The sequence below is a fragment of the Salvelinus namaycush genome, chromosome 39 (assembly GCF_016432855.1).
Source record: "Salvelinus namaycush isolate Seneca chromosome 39, SaNama_1.0, whole genome shotgun sequence".
Lineage (NCBI taxonomy): Eukaryota > Metazoa > Chordata > Actinopteri > Salmoniformes > Salmonidae > Salvelinus > Salvelinus namaycush.
The window spans coordinates 5,135,342-5,154,810 of NC_052345.1; the positions used below are offsets into that span (position 1 = coordinate 5,135,342).

At 42.8% G+C, this 19,469-nt stretch overlaps 2 protein-coding genes across 2 annotated transcripts; one reads left to right on the plus strand and one right to left on the minus strand.

Moving 5' to 3' along the window:
* The first annotated feature begins 2,552 nt into the window (after positions 1-2,552).
* Positions 2,553-11,698, plus strand: si:zfos-323e3.4 (volume-regulated anion channel subunit LRRC8C). The gene is made up of 4 exons (XM_038978848.1): positions 2,553-2,884; positions 5,789-5,937; positions 8,183-8,316; positions 8,585-11,698. The coding sequence occupies exons 2-4, from the start codon at positions 5,797-5,799 to the stop codon at positions 10,764-10,766; spliced, it is 2,457 nt and encodes an 818-aa protein (XP_038834776.1). The 5' UTR covers positions 2,553-2,884; positions 5,789-5,796; the 3' UTR covers positions 10,767-11,698.
* A 5,317-nt stretch (positions 11,699-17,015) lies between these two features.
* cdkn2d (cyclin-dependent kinase inhibitor 2D (p19, inhibits CDK4)) lies at positions 17,016-19,218 on the minus strand. The gene is made up of 3 exons (XM_038979275.1): positions 19,075-19,218; positions 18,558-18,727; positions 17,016-18,103 (listed from the first exon to the last, which is right to left on the minus strand). The coding sequence occupies exons 2-3, from the start codon at positions 18,699-18,701 to the stop codon at positions 17,711-17,713; spliced, it is 537 nt and encodes a 178-aa protein (XP_038835203.1). The 5' UTR covers positions 18,702-18,727; positions 19,075-19,218; the 3' UTR covers positions 17,016-17,710.
* Between the last annotated feature and the right edge of the window lie 251 nt (positions 19,219-19,469).

Sequence of the window (19,469 nt, forward strand, 5' to 3'; positions counted from 1 at the left end):
TCAAATCAAAGGCATGCCTTCGATATATCGTTGTTTTTGACGAAAATTAGAACTTGTCAGTTTGTCACTTTCAGGAGGTTAGTCTTAACATGCTCAGCTACTTAAGACATTGTCTCGAATCTCGGTTGTGCCTTTTAGATTTCGAAAACGTTTACCACCAAGGAAGATTTTTTTCCACTTCTCTAATTGACTTCTCTAACGCCAAACTCCGACCTGGTCTGCTTCACAAGCGTCCCCGGAAGTCTCGCAATATTGCTCCTCTGGGTTTAGAAACTCTGTGATCTGCATCATGTTGCCACAAGATGGCGCCTAAACACAGATTTTCGTCATACCACCAGATGGCCACGATATCACAAATGATTGATGATAACATTGATGATGTGGATTATGGATTAAATTTGCAATATTAAAATAATAGTTAACATATTTTACTATTAAGGGTTTGTTTCACATTTGTTCAATATTATTTCTTATTTTATAATGTAACTACAAGCTGTAGGCTATAAACCAAGTAATTAAGTGTAAGTACTGACCATTCATGATGACTTGACATTTCGCATTCCCTTGGTGAATCTGGCAGCGGTATGCAAAATAGGCACTGGGCTACAGTAGATTTAGATAAGTAGCCTAAACTCAACTCCATATACACTACATGACCAAAAGTATGTGGACACCTGCTCGTCGAACATCTCATTCCAAAATGATGGTAATTAATATGGAGTTTGTACACCCATTTGCTGCTACTTCAGTCTCCGCCCTTCTGGGGCTTTCCTCTAGATGTTGGAACATTGTTGTGGGGACTTGCTTCCATTCAGCCACAAGAGCATTAGTGAGGTTCGACACTGATGTTGGGCAATTAGGCCGGACTCGCACTCAGCGTTCCATTTCATCCCAATGGTGTTTGAACCATGAAAAACAGCCCCAAACCATTATTCCTCATCCACCAAACTTTACAGTTAGCACTATGCATTGGGGCAGGTAGCGTTCTCCTGGCATCCGCCAAACCCAGATTCGTCAGTAGGACTGCCAGATGGCGAAGAGTGAGTCATCACTCCAGAGAACACGTTTCCACTGCTCAAGAGTCCATTGGAGGCAAGCTTTACACCACTCCAGTCGACGCTTGGGTTTGCGGATGGTTATCTGCGTTATTGTCCCTGGGTGTTGCAATCTATAGTTTTGGGAAAAAATAGCATTTTATATAAAGTGATGCCTGTCAAATTGCGCCGCGAAATCCAATAGAGTTTGAAGTTTGCCACTTCGAGCATGCACTGCCAGTCTTATGGATAATTTTATAAAGATACATTATTTAACGCTAACTGTGTACTTGTGCTTGTCCTGATTGTTATAGAGTTGTCAGTGGGTGTTGCAATCCATAGTTTTTATATAAAAAAAAAAAATGGCATTCTATGCATCCCCTGCCAAAACTAAGCTGTTCCTTCTCAATGGCTCCCTTGGTGGAGGTCGCGTAAAATGCTGCCAAACAGTTACAAGGTACACATTAAAGAATGGGCATTACTGCAAGTATCGACTGATACTGACTCAATGTAGTCGGAGGTACACTCTGCCGACCCTCATCGCAACTCGGCTCCATTGAAAAGTATGGAGTTGAGTTATATAAATGATTATACTGACCAAGAAAGAAACAAAAAATGCTGAATAATAATGATGATGCACTTCTCTTCATTCTAGATCAATGTCAAGGTGACATTCCTATTTAATAGCCTATGTAAGCAAAAAATGGACACATCCGTAGATTTTTTTTTGCCACACTGTCACTGGGTGGGCAAGTCAAAGTAAGATTAACGCTTCGAACACACCGACAGCGTCATTGCATCACTGCTGCATAACATTTTGCGCAGCTAGGCAACTATACTGATGCAGGTACCTTTTGCAAATGGTCGCATGCGGTTGGACACATGGAGGAGAGAATCATTTTCGCAATATCCTCAAAACCGTGTCTTTTTGACACAACTGCTGACAGCTACAGGGACATAAACACAAAAAATGCTGCTTGGAGACAAGTGTCCACGATAGTAGGATTGCCAGGTCAGTTTAGTAGTGAGCTTGTGCTAGATGTGGCTAGTTAGCGTTAGCTAGCTTTCGGCGGGGCTGGTCCCGGCCCAACAGCGCGATCAAGACCACCTTCCTCAACGTTGGTCTCATTGTTGAAAGAGCCTACTCTGCCTATCTTGACTATTTATTATTGCATTTCGCTCCAAAACTGCATTGGAGGGAAATTATATTATAGGCTCTCACAATTAATTTGAGGATGTCATCGAATAAATAATATACTTGGCAAATAAATAAATAAAAAATGTAAAGAAATTATGCAATCAAACTGTTTTTATGTAATCCCAAATTTTTACTGAATGTGTGCAACAAAAAAAATCTACATTCATATTTTGCTACTTTCTGTCAAGTCCACTCATACAATTTGATGCATACGTTCGATTTATCGAACGTATGCACCACACAGAACGCACTGCAACTGCCTCTGCAACGCAATGCTGCAAGGCAAATGCAGCGTTCCATTGGAAATGAACGTACTTCTGGTGTATCGAAACGCAACGACGCAGTCGGTGTGTTCGAAGCGTAAGAGTAGATGCGTCGTACGTATTTTAGGAGGCGGAAGGCTTGCATTACCTGTATGGACTTCGACAATCCTGTGTGGGTGGTAGGCTACTGAACGACACCTCACACTCAAACAGCTATCTCAAACTTAAACTTGGGTCCATGTTGTCATCGACTAAAAGCCGAAAACAATAAGTATTTCCCCGCCTCAATAGCCTATTAACTTGCTGGCAGCCATGGGTCGGAGTTCTGATACTTTTTGTTAGGAGGGCAACTCGCGGACTACCCCCCGGTGGATCTCGCACGAGCTCAGGTAAATTGAAACAATTCATATCAGAAATATTTGAGAACTTTTGGTTCTTTAAACGTATTCTTTATCTTTCATACATTTGAACTTAAAAAAATAACTTTTATGAATTGTTTTGAAAATAGATTATGTGAAAAAGATTACAAACTACTTTTGTAAACGAAAATTGTGTCTTCAATTGTGTGTGACAGATGCTTTTCTCACAAGGTATGGCAGAGGCCATAAAGAACTGTAAAATCAATTGGCTCATGTGCAATAAGCTGTGTTTTCCTGATTCATTGTGTAGTGTACTGTAATACATGTGTCATAAAAGTGTAGGATACTTTCACAAAGCATGTCGAAATGTTCATGGTTTTGGTCAATATAAGTAAGGTTTTCAGAATGAAGTAGTTGCATTCTCAGTCATTAGCTAGGCTATTTGCTTTAAATACACTGACACGAGGGAGACAAAATTACTAAACCTGTTGTGAAATGGTCATGTACCTCTTGAATTTAAAACACTCAAGATATGATTACCTCAACTGTATCACTTTCCTTAGAGACCTCTCTTTGTTGATCAGCCATTGTTGTCTTGTCATACATTACAGAACAAAAATATAAACACAATATGCAAACATTTCAAAGGTTTTACTGAGTTACAGTTCATATAAGGAAATCAGTAAATTGAAATAAATTCATTAGGCCCTAATCTATGGATTTCACATGACTGAGAATGCAGATATACATCTGTTGTTCACAGATACCTTTAAAAAAGTTAGGGACATGGATCTTGCCTAGTTAAATAAAGGTTAAATAACAATATTTTTTTTAAATAAGAAAACCAATCAGTATCTGGTGTGACCATCATTTGCCTCATGCAGCACGACACATCTCCTTCACATAGAGTTGATCAGTCTGTTGATTGTGGCCTGTGGAATGTTGTCCCACTCCTCTTCAATGGCTGTACGAAGTTGCTGGATATTAACGGGAACTGGAACACGCTGTCGTACACGTTGATCCAGAGTATCCCAAACATGCTCAATGGGTGAAATGTCTGGTGTGTATGCAGGCCATGGGAGAACTGGGACATTTTCAGCTTCTAGGAATTGTGTACGGCACATTTTAGAATGGCCTTTTATTGTCCCCAGCACACGGTGCACCTGTGTAATGATCATGCAGTTTAATCAGCTTCTTGATATGCCACACCTGTCAGGTGGATGGATTGTCTTGGCAAAGGAGAAATGCTCACTAACAGGGATGTAAACTAATTTGTGCACAACATGAGAAATAAGCCTTTATTGCGTATGGAACATTTCTGGCATCTTTTATTTCAGCTCATGAAACATGGGACCAACACTTTACATGTTGCGTTCATGTTTTTGTTCAGTGTACTTTGTCCACTTTGGACTACAGTTCCGGTTACAGCCCGGCCCCTCATTTTCCCATGCAAGGCTCATAGATACTGTAGGAGACACCTCAGGAGAAACATATTCTATTCCCTCCCCAACCCCTTTCGAAAACACAAAATAAATCTTTCTTCCTAAATTATAGGTTATTATCAGGTCGAGACATGTTGCTTATAATCCAGTCTTTGTGTAAGATGAGTTTTCTATGCAGGTTGGCATTTAGTGTCATGAATCTTGCCCTGGAGGTTAGAGACTTCTCTAATGCCCAGAAAGCTCAGATTCAAACTCCCATTCACCAGCCCTGCAAGCGTCATAATGTCAAAATACACTCAGTGGCCAGTTTATTAGGCACACCAGCCTGTTCCCGAAATGGATCGCTCCTTAGTCACAGGGCTGTGGCTTGTTGTATAAAGCAGGCAGACAGGCATCGAGGCATTCAGTTACTGTTCGATTGAACGTTAGAATGGGCAAAACGAGTGACCTAAGGGACTTTGAGCGTGGTATGATCGTTGGTGCCAGGCGCGCCAGATCCAGTATCTCAGAAACGTCCGCCATCCTGGGGTTTTCACGCATGACACTGTCTAGAGTTTACAGAAAATGGTGCGACAAACAAAAGGGCCCTATCCTGCCTGGTATCAACGGTACAGGCTGGTGGCGGTGGTGTACTGGTGTGGGGAATTTTTTCCTGACAAATGTTAGGTCCCTTGATAGCAATTGAGCAACAATTGAATGCCATGCACCGAAAAAGTCAGGCTGTTTGGAGGCAAAGCAGGGCCAGACCCGATACTCTATAGGTGTACCTAATAAATTGGCCATGTACGTTCGTTACTCACCAAATTTTCGCTGAGCAACTATCTTCATTTACTCCCGTAACGGCCGGTATGCAATTCCAAAAAAGGTTGCTTGTAAATGTTTACTTAGACCTTATTTGAAAGTACCTACCGGCCGTAACGGGGGTAAATGAAGATAGTTGCTCAGCGAAACTCTTTGGTGAGTCACAAACATATTTTGACATTATAACGCTTTCAGAGTTGGTGAATGGGAGTTTGAATCGGAGCTTCCTGGGCGCTAGAGAGGTCTCTAACGCACAGATACTGGGGCACCCTGTAGGCAGCTCTGCAGAGTGGTCACTAGCTGGCACAGCCACAAAGACATAAAATCAGATTTTAACCCTAACCTTGACCACACTGCTAACCCTAATCCCTAACTTTAAATACAGACCAAAAAGCTCATTTTTACAATATAGTCAATTTTGACTTTACAGCTTGCCCATATAGCGGAAATCGTTCGGTTCTGCCTCCAGGGCAAAATTCATGACAGTAAACGTCAACCTGCATCTTCTAATGTGAGGCAGGCTTACTATAACATTAAACATGGATATTTTGTAATATAGTGACTATAACTAAATCCATACATTATGATATAGTCATATGTTGCTTATGATATGCTTATTTTTGGTTTAATCCTCAACTGGTCATTTCCTCATTCTTTCTGCATCCTCCTCTTCTTCCTCACTTTGCTACAGTGATCAGGATGATACCAGTAACTGAGTTCCGGAACTTTGCCTCATCACAGAACCCCGAGTTCCGGGTTCTAAAGCCATGGTGGGATGTGTTCTCGGAATACCTATGTATCGCCATGCTCATGATTGGAGTGTTCGGATGCACCTTACAGGTAAGACTAAACTCAAACTAACTAACTACCAATGAAGGTATACATTTTCATTGAATGATGAGTAGATTTAAGTCAAAACTGGAACATTCACTGTCTTCTTGGTAAGCGATTCCAGTGTAGAGTTGGCGTTGTGTTTTAGGTTATTGTCCTGCTGAAAGGTGAATTCATCTCCCAGTGCCTGGTGGAAAGCAGACTGAACCAGGTTTTCCTCTAGGGTTTTGCCTGTGCTTAGCTCCATTCCATTTCTTTTGTATCCTGAAAAATCCCCAGTCCTTAACAATTACAAGCATACCCATAACATGATGCAGCCACCACTCTGCTTGAAAATATGGAGAGTGTTACTGAGTAATGTGTTGTATTGGATTTGTCCCAAACATAACAATTTGTATTCAGGACAAAAAGTGTATTGCTTTTCCATTTTTTTGCAGTTTTACTTTAGTGCCTTGTTGCAAACAGGATGCATGTTTTGGAATATTTTTATTCTGTACAGACTTCCTTCTTGTCACTCTGTCAATAAAGTTAGCATTGTGGAGTAACTAAAATGTTGTTGATCCATCCTCAGTTTTCTCCAACCACAGCCATTAAACTCTGTAACTGTTTTAAAGTCACCATTGGCCTCATGGTTTCCTTCCTCTCTGACAACTGAGTTAGGAAGGACGCCTGTATCTTTGTAGTGACTGGGTGTATTTATACACCATCCAAAGTGTCATTAATAACATCACCATGCTCAAAGAGATATTCAATGTTTGTTTCTTATTTTATTTTTACCCATCTACCAATAGGTGCCCTTCTTTGCGAGGCATTGGAAAACCTCCCTGGTCTTTGTGGTTGAATCTGTGTTTGAAATTCACTGCGCGACTGTGGGACCTTAGAGATAATTGGATGTGTGGGGCACAGAGATGAGGTAGTCATTCCAAAATCATGTTAAACACTATTATTGCACACAGAGTGAGTCCATGCAACTTATTATGTGACTTGTTCACTTAAGCAGATTTGCACTCCTGAATTTATCTAGGCTAGCCATATCAAAGGGGTTGAATACTTATTGACTCAAGACATTTCAGCTTTACATTTTTTATTAATTTGTAAGAAAAATAACAAAGTTCCACTTTGACATTCTGGGGTATTGTGTGTAGACTAGTGACCAAAAAATCTGAATTTAATCCATTTTAAATTCAGGCTGACCCACCTGAGAAAGTCAAGCTTTTGTAAGGCACCGTTCTAATCGGAGGGGGGGTATTTTTCTTCTAATATTTGTAGGTTTTTTATTGTGATTTATCAGTGGGTGCTGCAGCACCCTCAGCACCGTTACTTCTTGAGGCTATGGAGGCCGATGACATCAGTCAGAGTAATGATGGCCAACTATTGAAGTTTGCAGTTTTGTTTAAAAAAATACTATTTTGTTCAAAACATTATTTTTTACCCTTAAGTGCGTGTATATTACTGTATTTATTCTTGAGATATTGTTTTTCAACAGGAAAAATTCAAAAGATAGCTGGAGTGCGTCTTTAAAGCACATAGCAGATTAGCCCCCGGGGCATCATTGCAACAGCTGAATGTAAGCACCTAATGGAACTGTTGGATCTAGACAGGTTTTGGCAGTGTGTAGCCTGTAGCGATAAGAATAGGTGTGCCTACAGTATATGAAATAAAAATACTTGGCATTACTTACTTTATGTAAATTAAATGTAATAAATGTACCTGTTATTAGTGATATGTGAGGTCAACTTAAAAAGAGAATTAATGTACAATCATATGTAGAAAGCATTTGGCCCTGGATTATGAAAACATTTTAGATTTGATTAGTGTGTCCTGTTTGAATCTACTCCTGCCACGTAACAAAGCATTCTTATCAGTGGTGGTGACCTCCAAATGGGAAGGGAAAAGAGAGACACATTAACTAGTGTTTCCCCTATATTATGATATATACCGCCGCTGCTAAATCGACCAATGTTTCCCCTGGAATCAGGTCACTAACTCTGTATTTAATATGTCATCTTCTCATCACACGATCCTAATCATTGGTTGATATCAGACCTGGGTTCAAGCGGTATTTGAAAGAAAACAAATACTATTTGAACCCATGGCTGTTAGATATCAACTGGAACAGGAAAGAAAAAGATCCCAAAAATCTAAGCCTTATGTTATGTAGGTGGCTACTCTGCATGTTGTTCCATTACCTAATCTTTCCAATAGCACTCACTCTGCTTCTCTTTCTCTTTTTCCCTCCCTCTCTCCATCATAGCTCACCCAGGAGAAGATCTCCTGCCTTCCCAGCCATTTCTCCAGCTCAACTCCAGAGGCCATCGATTGCAGCCACATCCGCGGCCACGGCGAGAACAAGACATGGGAGCACCATACCTTAGTCAAGCCCGTCAGGTAGGTAGCCTAGAGCTAGAGGTTAGAATCCCAGCTCCTAAGGTGGGAAATCTGGTGGCCAGATAAAGCAAAAAGACACATGTCTATTTGGATAGTTTGGATCTGTTGATAAGCAACTTCTTGCTAAGGTTAGGGTTAGGTTTAGAATAAGGTTTACGTTTAGAGTATAGTATTTGGGTTAGAGCGAGGTTAGTAGATAGTTAGTTCAAATGTTACTGATAGTCTGTACAGCATCTACAGATGGACTATCCAAATTCTTCTTTTACAGCCCCATCATCCGGGAGGTGTACGGACGCAAGAACAACCTTGACATCCACCAGTACATCTTCGTCAACCATTACTGCTACGAACGAGCCGTGCACTGGTACGGCAAGTACTTCCCCTACCTGGTGGTAATCCACACATTGATCTTCATGGTGGCCAGCAGCTTCTGGTTCAAGTTCCCTGGGACGTCGTCCAAGATCGAGATCTTTGTCACCATCCTGGGGAAGTGTTTCGACTCGCCATGGACCACCCGGGCGCTGAGTGAGGTGTCTGAGGAGCGTGGCGAGGAAAAGATGGTGATATGGAGGAAGAACACCATGTCGAAGTCGATGGCATCGGCGTTCGCTGCCTCGCCGGACAGTGAGCCAGGGGTGGAGGAGGAGATGGTGGGACTTCTCCGGCAGTCGTCCATCAAGTCAAATCCAGAGAAGAAGAACCCGGAACTACAGCCAGCGGATTCACTCTTGGACAAGAAGGAAGGGGAGCAGGCTAAAGCTCTGTTCGAGAAGGTGAAGAAGTTCAGAACGCATGTGGAGGAGGCGGATCTGCTCTACCTGATGTACGTTCTCCAGACCTCCCTCAAGGTCTTCAAGTTCGTCCTCATCACCTGTTACAGCGCTGCATTGGTCCCCAACATTGAGATTGTAGTTCGTTGCTCAGTTCCTCCGGAGCTGACCGGCTTCGAAATCTACTGCTGCAACCACACGAAAGCCCACCTCTTCTCCAAGCTGTGCTACTGTTACATCTGCTTTGTGGGAGTCTACGGACTTCTGTGCATCTACACCCTCTATTGGCTCTTCCATCGACCTCTTAAAGAGTACTCCTTTGAGCATGTTAGACTGGAGACGGGTATCAACGACATCCCAGATGTCAAGAACGACTTTGCGTTCCTCCTCCACCTCAGCGACCAGTACGATGCGCTCTACTCCAAACGCTTCGCCGTCTTCCTCTCCGAGGTCAGCGAGAGCCGTCTTCGCCAGGTCAACCTCAACCACGAGTGGCCCGGCAAGAAGCTGCGGGGACGCCTCTCCCGGAACGCCGACAACCGTCAGGAACTCCATCTCTTCATGCTCCCGGGTCTTCCCGACACCGTCTTCGATGTCCCTGAAGTGGAATCTCTCAAACTGGAGCTGCTAAACAACGTGACTATTTCCTCCAGTGTAATCCAGCTAGGTTCTCTCCAGGAGCTGTCCCTCATCCACTGCCCAGCCAAGCTCCACCTGGCTGCCCTGACCCACCTCAGAGAGAACCTCAAGGTCCTCCGGCTAGCCTTTGAAGGACTGGAGCAGGTACCAATGTGGATGTACACACTTCAGAGTCTCGAAGAGCTTCACCTGAGTGGCCCTTTGACCCACGAACTCTCCCGCAGTGCAACCTTAGACTCCCTGAGAGAACTCAAAGCTCTAAGAGTCCTGACGCTTCGCAGCCGCCTAACCAAGATCCCTCCGAGTGTTGGGGATGTGGCAGTCAACCTCCAGCGTCTCTGCATCTATAATGAGGGCCTCAAACTACAAGCCTTCAGCAGCCTAAAGAAGTTGACCAACCTGGCCTCTCTGGAGCTGACAGGATGCGAGCTGGAGCGCATCCCCAGTGCGGTCTTCAGCCTGTCAAGCCTTCAGGAACTGGACCTGAAGGAAAACAAGCTGACGACAGTAGAGGAGATCCTGAGTCTACAACATTGCCGGCGCCTGGTAACTCTTCGTCTCTGGCACAACGGCATCACCTACATCCCTGAGCACATTGCTAAGCTGAAGTCCTTAGAGACGCTGAACGTCAGTTGGAACAAGCTCCGGAAACTTCCGTCACGTCTCTTCTACTGCACCAAGCTCCGGCACTTGAACCTGTCCCACAACCAGCTCACGTCGCTACCAGCCGAGGTAGGGATACTCCAGAGTCTCCAGTTCTTCTCAGCAGCCTTTAACTCCCTGGAACAGCTGCCGGAGGAGCTGTTCTCCTGCAAGAGGCTCAAGACCCTGGCGTTGGGAAACAACTGCCTGCTCTCGCTTAGCCCCAGGGTGGCTAACTTGGCCCAGCTAGTGCGCCTGGAGCTCAAGGGGAACAGACTAGACTCTCTACCTCCTGAGATAGGGGACTGTCCCCTGTTGAAGACCAGTAATCTTGTGGTAGAGGACAACCTGCTGGATCTACTGCCGTCTGATGTACGGAGCAGGATGAAAGACAGTTGAGAGACACTTACTTTGCTTACTTTAAAGGGCTTTTTACTCCTGCTGGTGCATAGGCTGCTGACAACAATTGAGAGATAGGATAAAGGGTCAGGTTTGGTGACACTTGATTGGTCAGAGCTGTCAGCTCCGTGGGAAAGGATTGGACCTCTGAGTGGGTTTGCAGTTGTGAGGACATGAGGGATTCACTTTGTTAAAGGCAAATAAGAGCCTGAAAGTACGAGGGGACAAGTAAGGTCGGAACTATGGACATACCGTAGCATATAAGGTTCAAGAAAGGACTTTTTGGAGGGACATACAGTATAGCAATAGAATAATTAGCAAATATAATATATTTTGGTCAAATCATCTTCAAATCATGTTCACCTACTTATTGCCATGACTATACTTTTTAATATGTTTTTTAATACAAAGATGTCTATCAAATTGTCCTTGATGAAATGTCATCCTTAAAGCGTATGTCATATGATGATTCTCTTTTTTTATTTAACTTGCTGGTGGCTTGGACATCGTTGCTCATGAAGGCTGTCTTGCAGGCTTGTTAAGGGCACTATTCAATCTGTATCACTGAAGTGTATTGCACACTAGAAATACTGGTAAGGTTATTCCCGATTGAGCTGACCAATGCAAAGTTTACCGTGAATGCAGCCTCCACTAACTCTGAATTTCCATGATATGGATTGATTAGAGCCTTAAGTTTACAGAGAAAAACTGGCAAAGTGAGTTACTGTTTTATGCCATAGAAAGGATGGAGGGTGATATGAACGCACATGATACAAGGTAGTGGGAGGAAAACATCTAAGTATCAGTTTCTCTCTTCTCAAAGATTATACCTCTCTTGTTCAATTTATTTACCTGCTAGATCAAATCAAATCAAATCAAATTTATTTATATAGCCCTTCGTACATCAGCTGATATCTCAAAGTGCTGTACAGAAACCCAGCCTAAAACCCCAAACAGCAAGCAATGCAGGTGTAGAAGCACGGTGGCTAGGAAAAACTCCCTAGAAAGGCCAAAACCTAGGAAGAAACCTAGAGAGGAACCAGGCTATGAGGGGTGGCCAGTCCTCTTCTGGCTGTGCCGGGTGGAGATTATAACAGAACATGGCCAAGATGTTCAAATGTTCATAAATGACCAGCATGGTCAAATAATAATAATCACAGTAGTTGTCGAGGGTGCAGCAAGTCAGCACCTCAGGAGTACTATTTTCTGTAGTAGATTAGTTGTGTCCGACTAGAGGAATCATATATTTCTGAGATCTCTAAAGAGAGAACTTCAGTTGCATCCAGCCAGAGGGTAAAAGGGATGGGGATCCTGTATCCTGTTCAACTGGTTGTTTCATGCAGCACAAAGGGTTTTTGTATCACTGTCATGGAGATGTGACAAACGCAGAGTGAAATCTTTTCAATGCCGGTGTCTTGGGAGTTTGACCTTTTCCCACATCAACTGAGTGACTTGGAGAGTAACTCATTGAATGAATGTTTTTCATTGTGTTTTATGCATATCAGTTGAAACTAGATGGAGGCCAATTCAACTAGCTAATCATATACAGTAATACTGTAGGCTTCATTATGATACACTGCAGTACATTCACAAAGTGAAACGTGTTATTTTACAATGTAGTGCACCACAACAACACAATGATGACACTGGTAGGCAATGCAGAAATGTATTTCACAACGTTTTTACAATGCACCTGTAATGAGTGAATGACGTGGACCCAAGTGAAGCTTCCTTTTTCCTTTGTTGTTGTCATCCCTTGTGGTTTTGACTACATTTTCAGCATGTGAGTCACACAACCAATGTTAAGAAATAAATGAGGGCTGAATCTAAGGTCAGCACTATAAAGGGTTGTACACAGTACTATACTGTAGTAACACTGTAGCAGTATGAGGAGTCAGCTGACAGTACTATACTGTAGTAATACTGTAGCAGTATGAGGAGTCAGCTGACAGTACTATACTGTAGTAACACTGTAGCAGTATGAGGAGTCAGCTGACAGTACTATACTGTAGTAATACTGTAGCAGTATGAGGAGTCAGCTGACAGTACTATACTGTAGTAATACTGTAGCAGAATGAGGACTCAGCTGACAGTACTATACTGTAGTAATACTGTAGCAGAATGAGGACCCAGCTGACAGTACTATACTCTAGTAATACTGTAGCAGTATGAGGAGTCAGCTGACAGTACTATACTGTAGTAATACTGTAGCAGTATGAGGACTCAGCTGACAGTACAATACTCTAGTAATACTGTAGCAGTATGAGGAGTCAGCTGACAGTACTATACTGTAGTAATACTGTAGCAGAATGAGGACTCAGCTGACAGTACTATACTGTAGTAATACTGTAGCAGAATGAGGACTCAGCTGACAGTACTATACTGTAGTAATACTGTAGCAGTATGAGGAGTCAGCTGACAGTACTATACTGTAGTGATACTGTAGCAGTATGAGGAGTCAGCTGACAGTACTATACTGTAGTAATACTGTAGCAGAATGAGGACTCAGCTGACAGTACTATACTGTAGTAATACTGTAGCAGAATGAGGACTCAGCTGACAGTACTATACTGTAGTAATACTGTAGCAGTATGAGGAGTCAGCTGACAGTACTATACTGTAGTAATATTTTATCAGTATGAGGAGTCAGCTGACAGTACTATACTGTAGTAATACTGTAGCAGTATGAGGACTCAGCTGACAGTACTATACTGTAGTAATATTGTATCAGTATGAGGAGTCAGCTGACAGTACTATACTGTAGTAATACTGTAGCAGTATGAGGAGTCAGCTGACAGTACTATACTGTAGTAAGGAGTCAGCTGACAGTACTATACTGTAGTAATACTGTAGCAGTATGAGGAGTCAGCTGACAGTACTATACTGTAGTAATACTGTAGCAGTGTAAGGAGTCAGCTGACAGTACTATAATGTAGTAATACTGTAGCAATATGAGAACTCAGCTCTTTCAACAGGTTGTATACTTTACAGTATTACACTATAGTGATAGTACTAGAAGGCAGGGATGTAGTCAAGTCACTAAACCTTGACTGCAAGTTCTTTATACTTGAGTCACAAGTTGAGTCACGAGTTGAGTCACGAGTCCCTTGGTAGTGCTAAAAGCTGCGGTTCAAAAAAAATTTAAATGTCAAATCTGTTAATATGTTGCACATTGTAAGGATAACTAGATAACACAGCTCTCTAACATTTGCTGTTGTAGCTAGTACAGTATGTTCAATTAGAGGTTTTCTGACAGTCACTACTGGTTGAGTCCAAGTCCAAGTCCAATTCCCCACTGGTTGAGTCCAAGTCGAGTCACAGTCCTAGACTGGAGTACTACAACACTGCTAGGAGGTATCAGGGGCCAGTTTAGAACACACAGACATGTACAAAAGGCATCAGGCCATTGATCTGATTATTTACAGATGCAAGTTACTGCACAATGCCTCAATGGACTAGGTCAGACACAGCCATGTTAACACACAAACACCAAAGCGTTCCTGTTGTCAGTGTGTTGTGTTTCTCCTCCTGTAGAAGGAGCCCAGTCATGCCCTGCCTTTTGTCTCCATAACAAGCGTTCATATCAGCCAAGCCAGGAACATACATACCTCAGTAATACCTAATCACACAGGCCAGCCCACACACTCACAATCACAGACAAGGCCAATGGGGGGAAACTGCACTTCCCTGTTCGTGCTGGAGCTACAGTAGGGGAGTAGGCTAGGTTAGAAGGTGGGGGAGTGGATAGAGAGATAGAGAGAGAGCAGCCAGTGGAAATTTCCAAAGGTGTGCAGACAGCACTGTTTGTCACACCAGTGTGTCCGTGGTATGCACATGCACACACACACGCGTCCCTCTCTTCTCCGCCAATCATTTCCTTTCCCTTTAGTGTCAGTTAAAGGTTGATCTGGAGTTTGGAAATGACGTCCAGGATTAGTCAGACACAACCCAGTTGAATAACCCCTGAGACAGAGCCATAGACAAGCCCGAACGGAGCCCTAACCTCTGGCCTAGACACTCCGCTAGAGCTGATAGAATTCGATAGGTGCACAAAGTATGGTAATTGCTTCTTCTGGCCTTTTAATAGGCTGGGTGGAGTTCTTACCGTATTGTTTACACCTAACAAATCACTATCAGATCTACACAAGAGGGGCTAGGGATTGTTCCTGGAAGGAGTAATAGGTTGGGTGTTGACTCTAAACTGTGCTGCTTAGCAAGTAGAGCACGAGCACAAGTCTCTGAATGCGTATCATGTTATGTTTGTTTCGGTGTGTACCAGCCAACAGGTCTGGCCATCCTAATGCAATATTTACACAAATAGGATGTTGATCTCATCTCCTCTAGGTGAAGATACTTCCTCTATTTGCCTCCCAGCAATATAATTTAATTCCAGCAAACTTGAGAAATGTGTCCCAACTGCGTGATTTAAGTTACTCAGCGTGTTGTATATCTGGGATAGCCTGGTTCCAGATCTGTTTGTGCTGTGTTGTTAATGCCTATGGTCATTGGCGTGATAATGACCATAGGCGTTGGCAAGACGGCACAAACAGATCTGGGACCAGGCTATATCTGGGAGGCAGGAACTGTGTCAATGTTTCCTATCCTAACAGATGTGATAAGCTCATAATGACTCATTATATTACTTCATCATGCATGCTAAATATACAGGAATTGAACCGGTATGATGGAAAGGTCTAGCATGGGTACCAGTCTGTTTATCTAACGTTCCACTCCTTGTTCTCCGTGTCATATGGCAAAGATGTTTAGCATGACAAGGAGTGGCAAGGAGTGGAATGATAGCTAAACCTACTGGTAGCCAGACTAGGAAAGTTCATTGTTATCATAACATTATCATTATGTCACCATACTGCTTAAGCACTATTTCAGCCCCAAATACAGGTTGCCCATAGGCACAGATCTAGGATCAGATTATTTCCCCCCATTGTCAAGAGAACGTTTTGGATGTTTTGTTAGGTGAATTTTGGCTTGTGGCACATATTGTAGGAAAACAACACATCCATTGTGCCAGGCAGTGCCCTTCTATGCCTGGACTTGGGTAAACTGCCTGGACCACTCTTAACCAAACAGGGCCTTCATTCATGCGTCCGTGCGTATATGTCCAGATATCTGCCGTTACCTTTGTGTTTTCTCTGTGTAGTACATTCCATTGTGGAGTCATTAGAAATGTCCTTGTTGACTCACCTTGGAGTTAACACTCATGAGTGCAAAACAGAATACAATGGACAATGTTACCTCAGGTAAAGTACTCGATCTAGAAGTGTACTCTATCTCTGTAGCCACATTCACACTGCACTTAGCCCAGGGCTAACAGCCTCCTTAGCCCAGAGTTAAGAGAATGCCGTGTCAAAAGGCCTCATGTAAGATTTTTTAGAAATGCCAATACAATAGATTAATAACACAACTGATTGGGTTTACAATACAAAGGTATGACAGTCACGAAGAGAAGACTCTTAAGCCTTAAAATATTTTCTGTCCATAATCATATGAATTTGTGAAGGTTCTTGAAATTGCATGAAACCACCACATTGTGATCTCAAAAGTGTTATGAGGACACCTGCACCTAGTCAGGTTTGCCCGTAGAGATAGAGAAGACTCGTGGATATAACTCGTTTCAGCATGAACATTGCCATTGAGGGCTCCCACCATTTTAAAGAAGTCAACTGGGTGGGGATTCCTATGGGTTGTAGCTTCAATAGCGCTGCCACAGGTAGCCTAGTGGTTAGAGCGTTGGGCCAGTAACCGGAAGATTGCTGGATCGAATCCGCAAGCTGACAAGGTAAAAATCTGTCATTCATTAACCCACTGTTCCCCGGGTGCCGTGGATGTCGATTACACCTCTCTGATTCAGAGGGGTTGGGTTAAATGCGTTAGACACATTTTAGTTGAATACATTCAGTTGGACAACGGACTAGGTACCCTCCTTTCCCTATCACAGACGCTATAATGGCACAGATCTAAAGATAAGTCCTCTATCTCTATGGGTTTGCCTCCCTTCTTGGCTCCTCAACTCTAGTTAGTGACCTCCTGTGGCCACAATAGAGAACTGCACTTGTCATCAAAATCCTTGTATATGGACTTCATGGGTGTAATAATATAGAAGATTCTTTTGATCAAGATTCTGAATTTTAATAGTCAGACATACTTCTAAATGTATAACCTGTTATTGCTATTTTACCAACAGTAACTCTTTAGCCAAGTCCCATAGAATAGAAGCAAAAAAGAAAAAGGTCAAGTTAAACACTTTATTTTGTGCTTCAGTCTTCCAAGAAGGAATGAATACTTCATTTTCAATAGTATTTGTATATAAATAACATCTCAAAAAAACAAAACCGACAATAAATGTAGCTATTTACAAAAGTTCATAAGAATATTTTCAATAAATAAATACATGTAAAATTCCCAAAAATTCTAAATATGCCTAATAAAAGACAAGTTTTCAAAGATAAACACAACTACCATGCGATGCAGTCATCATGGGGTACACCATGTCAAGTCAAAATATCAAAGTTTGAAAAAAATCACAAACAGTTCAATTTCCTTCACAATGAGGAATAATAATGCAATATAAGTCATCACAAACACTCAATAATAAAGCCATGTACAAGTGTGCACTCCTGAATCAAAGGGGGGGGGGGGAAGAGGTCAAATTTACCATCAAAAGGTGCTTTGCTCTGTGCAAAAATGGTGTCCAAATAATGTCCACCATACTTATTCTTCCATAAGCTGCCAAAACAGGACGGTAAACACAAGTCAACCTCGACCAGTTACTAAAAATCATACTTTACAAAGTAAAGTTTACATCAATGAATTCAAGTCACCAGGTTTTGAGAGGAGAGTGTAGGTAAGGTAGGTGTAGAAGGGGAGTCTATGCATCATCCAATTTGGCATAGAGAGGGGGGTTGGTGGTAGAGTCCATCTAACTCCTAAAGAGGGAGAGGTGGGGAGTGAGAGAACACTTTAGACTCCAGCTGTCTCTCTAAAAGCTCCACCACGTCCGGTGTACATGACGATGAGGCTCGAGCGAGGTCCACCGCTGTCTCTCCACTGGCGTTGGGGTGTTTCAGGTTGGAGAGTGGTGCAAGGAACTCAATGACGTCCCGGTAGCCCTCTCGGACAGCGATGTGGATGGGTAGGGTGCCGGTGTGGTCTGGCCTGTTGACTGACGCGCCGAACTCCACCAGAGCCCGGAGTGTGTCCACGAAGCCAGTGCGTGCCGCATCATGTGCCGGTGAGACTCCTCGCCGGTCTGTGATGTTTGGGTCGGCTCCGTGCTCCAACAGTAAGCTGGCCACGTTGGAGTTGCCCATCATCATCACCTAGGGAGAACAGAAGGAGACTTGATGTTAGAGGGCGTTACCAAATGTTATTCATCACATGATGCAGTGTTTGACAGGCCTAGTGGGAGAGAGTTCATGGGATTGTAACAATTTAATTTTATGTAGGGTAATTATAAAGGATATAGGTAGCTAGGTTAGGTACATTTGTCAGAATTGTTGTCCAACACTTTAGCTATTAATGAGCAATAGACAAGGTTGTTACTTGATGCTTCAAAGAAAATAGTTTAACTCTGGTTTTCACTGTATTTCATTCAAACAAGGTATAAGAAACCATTCTGAGGAAGCAACCATGGGCTGACAGATCTGTTGTTGTCTCCCTCTCCCACCCACACAGACTTAGTTAGCTACCTATATTACATTCAAAGCCAACACAGTTTGAGTCGTAATATTACAGGCCAGGACACAATGAAAGTTCAATGAGGAAGTTGGTTACCTGGAGAGCGGTCTTGCCAAATTGATTGACAGTGTCGGGGTGCACTCTGCATTCCGGCCCTAGCATCCTCCTGACCTCGTCCGTATTTCCCTTGGCTGCGGCAGCGGTCAGGCTCTTGGCCGCATCACTCTGACTCAGGACCATTGTGGACGGATTTCTATATTTTCTCCCTAAAATATGAATAGAAGAAATAGCTAGCTGAGTAGCTACCCAGTATCTAATTGTAATCAACTGTTATAGTCTAGCTACGCTAGCCAGTTCGTCTCGTTAGCTAGCTCACTATCATTTATCCCCAACCAGCAAACGTTAACAAGCTAGTTGCGAGTAGTTCAACCAACACATTATAGTGAGAACAAAATGCATATATATATATATATATATTACACACACTTCACAAAGTTATTTCTTAGAAATTGTGGAGCCCAATTCTAGCTAGTAGCGCAGGATAATAATGCTAGCTAGTAGCTAGCAGTCTCAAAGGGGATATCAAAACTCATATGAAAAGGTAGTTAGTTACCTTGTCTGTTTTGAAAAGATCCCGACCGTTACTGGCTCTTCTTTTCTGTCCTTTTTCCGAGATACTTTTGAAATAAATCACAGCAGGTAAATGTTGAATAACTTTGAAGGCTGCAGGACCTTTAATTTGCGCGCTGAGAACTACGCTACCGTTTACCCAACCAACATTTACAAACATTGGACAGAACGTATCTCGACCAATCAGCGCGTTGAATGGCGAGGTGGGTGGAGTAATGACTTGGTTGCCACCATACAGTCACTGGTTGCTACAGTATCACTGTGGTAACAGTTGAGTCGACCAATGAGAAGCCATAGCGTAGAAGGCGGGCAATTTTGCGGACGTTGATTTCTTCAAAGTACATTCATTCATATTTCTAAAATGTTATAGTAAATCTC